Here is a 7,300-nt window from a genome sequence, read left to right as displayed (position 1 = left end):
GCAATTTTGATGCATGATTGCCACCAAGAGAAGAAGAAGAAGACACATGGTTTAGGAATTTGGATTAATTTAAGATCTTAGAAAATTAGTTCTTTAAGATGAGTGTTTAATCTAATCCTATAGTAAATCTGATCTTTTATGAGTAAATAGTAAAGCTTTGTCCCTTTATAAGTGTAAAACTTCAATTTAGTTATCGAATTATAATTATGAAATTATGATAATCTTGACTTGTATGTCCTATTTCAACTATAATATTTTATACGAAACTCTAAATTGAAAAAAAATCTCTTTTGTTAAAAATTAAATTTTTTGATTTTTTTTTCAACACTTTATTTGAATGATTTGAAGTACAAATACCTATCCAAACACTTATTTTAATTGGCCACTTATTTCTATTAATCAGAGACAAAATGATATGATCTATCTGCATTAAATTATTTATAACTTTTTTAGACTACTTTAATTTACATAAAACTTATCTTATTAGAAATTAAACTCACATATCTTTCTAACCACGCTTTACATGAATAATTTAGAGCACAACTATCTATCTTGATAACAACTATAATTTTCCCTATAGATTCTTCCAGAATGAATTGTTCTCTAACTTATGCAACTATTGCTTCTATCCTTTACGATTTGATTTCATCCAAAAATCCTCCCATAAATGAGCCTCGTATTCCACCTCTTTTTTCTCTTACTCATTGGTTTTTTGTTATAATTGAATGAGTTATGTATATGTTTATATTAGCTTTGGTATTCCTTCATACATTCACATGTATATCTTTGTTGTTTCATTTCTTATTTCACATATGCTTCTGATACATTTATCCTTTCTTACTTGAGAGGTCTTTATTTGTATATTGATATTTGTGGGATATTTTGTTTCTTTTATCGAAAAATATATATATTATGTTATAGAGCCTATGATGCTCATGTTGGCCTATGACTTCATCTAGATATGGGTGGGGTTGAACTTCTAGACATTAGAGACATATTATATTCATAAAAAATAGATAAAAGTTATATTATGTTATGATCCCCACTATATCTATGTTGTTTTGATATGATTCCAAAGGACATGCTCATGCCTAATTATTTACTCTTTTGTTATAAATGAATTGAATGAAATGATAAATATGACTCTTAAGATCATATCTTATATTTTGATCTTCATTTGTTTATATGTTGTTCCTTACTTTTTTTTATTATGGATGAATTATATGAAACACTAAGTATGATTCTTGAATTCATATCTTGTATCTTTCTTGATCCTTATGCTATATAATTTGACCTCTCTTATATTATATTTTATATATATATATATATATATATATATATATATATATATATATATATGATAGTTATTTGCCAAACTTTTGTAGCTCACCTTATTGCTATACAGATTTTTCAGATTAGCTTATCTTTATACTCATGTTAAGTTGGGCTAGGGTGGTACTCCAGTAGTAGTGTAGTAGAAATTATTTTTCTTGTTTTGTGATTTTTCATTGTAAAGGAACATTTTGGTTGTGAGGTTGTTCAAAATCCTAAGTTGGTGTTTGTTTTTGTAAATGTTAAAAGAAATATGGGAAGTTTAGAGATTTTAAATATGATATTTTTATGCTTTGATGTGAACTTAAGATAAATTATTAGCATATGAATATGGTGTTTTATTGATCTTATGAGTTTATAAGTGATTGTTAAGAATCTGAGTTAACTTTAAATTTAATGAAATTATCAAGTGACGTTGAATAATTATAAAATATACAGATTTTATAATGTATGTGAATGAGAACCAAATACTTTTGATGTCTTCAATTCTATGTTATAGATGTTGAGATTTGATTTGGATGGTTGAAAATTTTTCTTATTTAAGATAGATTCAATCTTCTTTATCTGGTGTGATTATAAATGTGTTGTTCCTTCCTACAGAAACCTCATTTTGTTGAGGTGTGCTAAGAATTAATTATATATTGTGTCTTTTCTTTAAGAAATCTAACAAATAAATCCATCATTTGTTTTTGTTTTGTATGTACCTTTCTATAATATTCTTCATCTGATCTAAAATCTTGATTTTATTTTATTATTATTAATTTTATTTTCCGTTTGATTCTCTACATTTTGCTTGATAAGAATTAAAAGCATCAAAAGCCTTAGTTTTCTCAAATAGAAGATAGAGATGTATATATTTTATATGATCATCAAGATAAAATAGGTCTAAGCATAGGGCATATAGTAAAATATTCACATGTATGATTTTTAAAGTTTCAAAACTTACTTATCTTGTTGAATAACTTTTACCCTTTATTCAATCCACGCACTAATTTCAAAATCAGTAAAATCAAGAATTTTTATAACTATATTATTTACTAATATCATCTAATCTATTGCTTACTTATAATACGATACTTAATTCTGACATTTTGATTATGCATAGAAAAATTGTTAAAAGTTCAAATTTTGAATCTAGATTAAATTTAATTAAACCATCAACTAATTATTCAGTTCTTTTATTTTTTGTAAAATACTAAGCATAGAGCTTTCAAGATGAAAAGAAAAGAAAATTATTCTTGCACCAACTAAATTTGTATAGAATGATGAAACATAAATGATATTTTAAATATGCAAAATAAATTCACTGTCCATAAACTTTCCACATTAGGGGGGTATTTTTTGGCTATTAAAATAAAATTTTATTTATTTTATTTTAACTTTTCCTAGATTTTAAAATCTTTGTATAGTATTTATTATTCATAATATGAATTGATAAATCAAGAATGAATCCATCGAGTATGATTACAAATGTCAACAAAAAAATAACAGTGATTCACTAAGGTCTTTATACAACTCAGGTACGTGATTCCTGAGGTCTTTATACAAAGACATTTCGAAGGTTGCCCCCCCGAGGCTAACCTAACCTAACCTAACCTAACCTAGCTTGCTTCTGACACATCCACAGAGATGATAATTTACTGACTACATATGAATGTCTAGCCGTGGGTTGGTACATGGCTTTCTAGTAATTACCACCAAGTGTAATCGCATGTTGAAGAAGTAGGTAAGTAGAATCTCGTGGCTTAATAATGTCGGTATGCCAAGGAGAGGGCAAGCATGATACTGTCTTCTTTTTTCCAGCAAAGCATGTTGCATTGGACTTTGGAATCTCTTTTCCATCACCCCAAAGTTCATTGGGATGAAGTGGACATGTTATATAACTTTTGTTTTGTTGCTCGAGGCCGCATATATCACATTTTATCAATCATTTAGACTTCTTTTATTCGATTTCCACCCCCCCCCACTTGGGTCAGCAAAAGAGTCGGAAGATGTTGCTTTTTCTTTAAAGAGGTTGTTCCTGATGTACTGCAATGCATGCATGCGTGCCCATGTCATCTTAAAGATAGATAGATAGATAGATAGATAGATAGATAGATATATCCTGCTTTGCTAGACATGCTTTTCTTTTTTGACCCAACACAACACCTCACATGCATCGGAAGTTTTACTATCATATAAGCCTTATATTCATGCTAATAAATAATTAGGTTATTCTATCCGCTCACAATTTTTTACACAAGAGGATAGTTGATACAATGCTGGAGATGAAGAGAAGCGCGGAGCTGAATCAGGAATTGCTACAGAGATTGTTTTTATTGATATCCTCTCTCTCTCTCTCTCTCTCTCTCTCTCTCTCTTGACAGAATCTCGTTTTGAACTGAAATTTGCCCAAAGGTTCAAATGATTCATACAGTTGATTCACCGATCGGTGAGTGCTTTCGGGGATTTCTGCAACATGATTCTGATACTCGAGAAGCATCAGCTTCTGAATCCTCCTTACCTTTTTGATTTTGGTCAAGCATCTTGACCCTTTTGCTTTCCCGTGACAGGTGCCTCGTCATGCTCCGAAGACGCATTGGAGTCTCAGAACAAGAGGAGACACAGAATGGCGCAGCAGAAGAGGAAGACCCATATCTGATGCAGTGACCGCGCAAGCTCCACCTCCTGCCTCCTCACCCCGTTGCCGACGACGTGGTACGGGCTCGGGTGGTAGACGCTTGCCCACTCCTGGTCCCGAAACATCCACGGCAGCACCGCCACTGCCATCCCCCCCAACACCTCACCGGCAGCCGAATTTGTCACCCTTGCCGCCGCCAGCGGCGAGAACGGCGGCGCGTGATCGCCGCTAGATTCGACTACGTGGCGACGCCGCTGCTGCATCACCGGATCCTGCTCTTCGTTCAGCTGCAGCAATCGCTGCTCGATCGCCTCCCGCGGGAACGAGGGTCGGCGCGGTACGTCGAGGCTTTGCTGGGCCGATTTGGTGCTATGGCCGCGGCCGTAGAGCGGCACCAGGCTCCGCTGGAACAACGCAGCCTTGCACACCGGGCACTGCTGCGAGGACTCGCCGCCCCCGCCGTTGCCCTGCTGCAGCCACTTGTATATGCACGGCCAGCAGTAGAGGTGGCCGCAGAGGGTGACCACCGGGTCCGCGGCGAAGTCCAGGCATATGTTGCAGTCGAAGCAGCCGTTGTTCGAGGCCGTCGCCGCGGCGTCGGAGCTGCACTTCTTCGCTGGCTTCTTATCTGAATCCGACTCCACCGTCCCTTCCACCTCCATCACTGCTACAAACAAGTAGAGCAGATAAATGCTTGTTATAGAATGCAGTGCCTTTGGAGCTCATAACCACTAAAACATATACTCTTATCAGGAGACGGCCAGCATATACTTTCAAGAAAGGAGTGGAGGCATTATTGACATGCTCTCGAAAACACTCCCGTCTGTCATATACCAAATGGGATGCTCCACTCTTTCCACTTGCAACTAGTATGGCACAACCACTCCACTTATACAAGTACAGAAGACTGGGCGATGAAAGCTACAGAAAACACAGGGAAGGGATATAAAAGCATGATCGGAGCAGCCAAAAGCCGAACACGGTTGGGAGACAAGGAAAGGACAATGAAAGATCCCGGGGCCTGACGACCCTATTCCATTTCCTATGGAGGAGACATCATCCGGAGGACCTATTCCAGTTAAATATTAGAATTCTGAGTCAGCATCCTCTTCCATGTTTATCCAAAAGACTGATGAGGTAAAAAAAAAAATTAAAAGGGTCACAGAGGGCACAGGAAGAGCACCTTTGGCACTAAGACAGGAGGGAGCAGGTCAACTTTTGGCACAGACCAATTGCTTCGACTCAATCAAACTCAGCTGTTTTTATTTTTGTTTTTTAACACTATCATGGTTAGTTAACCTGAGTTTACCGAATGAATGCTAACAAGAGTTACACTATCATGGTTCGAAGGGGTACATGTGCTACTTTAATATTATGAAAAGATAATTATTATATAAAAATCCTTTATATGTTGGGAGAGCTCAAAGTAATGCCTTGCAAGTCCATAAAACAACCCTTGAGAAAAACTTGTTCCCTTCTAGGGAGAGAAACCATGAACATACTGGTAGTAGAATAAGTTCATTTGATTTTTTTACCAAGCTCACATAGTTTCTAGAAGTTAACCATAGCTTACAACTACAAGGGATTGAAGCTGTCCTAGAAACATAACACAAATATTCAGAAAAACTCCAATGCATTTATTTATATTCTGAGTTCACAAGGGAAATGAAATCAGATCTCATCATGTGGTGATTTCACAATACTATTATCTTCTCTGCTAAGTTATTATAGTAATATTTAACAACTACATCAAACAAAGAAAGCTATGAGGAAGCCCAGAACTCATTTCAATCCATTTAGATTCTTTTGGGAAGTATCCACAATTCATCAAACTGACATCACTATATACATGTACAATCAAATTATTCCTGGTAATTTGGAAAGTTTGTTTGCTAAAATCAAACAGCTGTTGTATATATCACTCCTGGTAACTAAGATGATGATAATATCTAAGCAAACCAACAGCTTGGTGATGATTTTAAGAGATATTATAATACAGACATATTATTATTTTTACCAAGCCCAAAAAACACCTACTGACCTCAAAAAAGATATATATTTTTTGATAGAAAGACAGAATGGAAATAGGAGAAAGAGGAAGTTCATTCAATCAGTCGGATCTCTTTCTTAACTTTGAGAAGGAAATCCACAATTTTAGGTTGAAAAATGCTAAATTGCTGTAGTAGAACGAAAAACAAGTCATCCAAGTAGAGGCAATGTAAAGAAAAATCAAAGATCAAGTTTTTCGACATGTTCGAGACAGTTCATATCCCCCTACCGATTACTTCTCGACGACCAAGCGTTTATTTCAGAAACACCATCATCAACAGAAGGAAGAAAAGATTGGGAATGGCATCCGGAGATTCGAGATCTGAGGGTGACTTTAACGAAAATTATTGAAGACGACGGCATCTTCAAACAAAATCGTTGACTCGGTCATACTTGATGCGCTTCGGCATCATAAGATCCATCCCGGTTCCAAATTAGAACAGAAAGAAAAAGGAAAAGATCAGCAGATAGATGATACCTATGCAAGAAACAGAAATCCATATGATAAGATGCAGAATGGCGACAAAGAGCGGAATCTAAATGAATCACATGGATCAAGAACCTCCATTTTGCAGAGATACTAGAACTGCTCCGGCGTACAAACAGAAAGCAAGCGGCAGGAGGAAGAGAACAGTGGATCCGTGAATCTTCCGATGTGACTTACCGAATCCGATCTGTTTCTCGAGTTTACCAGGATCTGAAGGCAGGGCGGGGAGACGGTGGGTTGGCGAGCTCCAATGGCGAATGGACGGAGAGAGTTCGATGAACGAGTCGATACTGAGAAGCCGAAAAGCGATCGCGTATAATAGGGGGGGAGCAACAGTAACGCTATTTTCCGCGTGACGCAGATTATATATATATATATATATATATATATATATATATATATATATATATATAACATAATAAATGAATAAATAACTTTTTAATAAAGAAATAAATAGATAAATAAAATAAAATAGCAAACAGAACGTGCGTAACTGTCGTGCGCTTCCAAAGAAGACATTTTGAGCCAACACAGTGTTTTCCGTTTCAACGAAAACAAAATTTTGTTATTAGTATTCAGCAAAGATGAGAGGGATTTGGAGTCAAATATCTATTTATTTATATTCATCGACGTGATGACAACCTAAAAGGTGGCTGATAGCAAGCTCCGCATTGCGGGTCCCACATCGCATCACGTGCGTAGCTGCGTCGGTACGCAACACAGCCACAGCCACAGCCACATAGCCAAACTTTCCTACATCTTATACTTTATTTTCTAAATTTAATTAATGTATTTTGAGGATTTTTCTGCTT

At 35.8% G+C, this 7,300-nt stretch overlaps 1 protein-coding gene across 1 annotated transcript; it reads right to left on the bottom strand.

Moving 5' to 3' along the window:
* Window positions 1-3,516: 3,516 nt before the first annotated feature.
* Window positions 3,517-6,817, bottom strand: LOC103973274 (E3 ubiquitin-protein ligase RMA1H1). Its single transcript, XM_009387791.3, has 2 exons — window positions 6,666-6,817; window positions 3,517-4,616 (listed from the first exon to the last, which is right to left on the bottom strand). Exon 2 carries the CDS (start codon window positions 4,612-4,614, stop codon window positions 3,919-3,921), a length of 696 nt encoding a protein of 231 aa, XP_009386066.2. The 5' UTR covers window positions 4,615-4,616; window positions 6,666-6,817; the 3' UTR covers window positions 3,517-3,918.
* Window positions 6,818-7,300: the final 483 nt, after the last annotated feature.

Source organism: Musa acuminata, chromosome BXJ1-5 (assembly GCF_036884655.1).
Source record: "Musa acuminata AAA Group cultivar baxijiao chromosome BXJ1-5, Cavendish_Baxijiao_AAA, whole genome shotgun sequence".
Classification (NCBI taxonomy): domain Eukaryota; kingdom Viridiplantae; phylum Streptophyta; class Magnoliopsida; order Zingiberales; family Musaceae; genus Musa; species Musa acuminata.
This window is presented reverse-complemented; position numbering and strand designations above follow the sequence as displayed.

Bases quoted from the DNA above. Each gene is read 5' to 3' on its own strand.
- LOC103973274 (XM_009387791.3), bottom strand. From the start codon at position 4,614: ATGGAGGTGGAAGGGACGGTGGAGTCGGATTCAGATAAGAAGCCAGCG.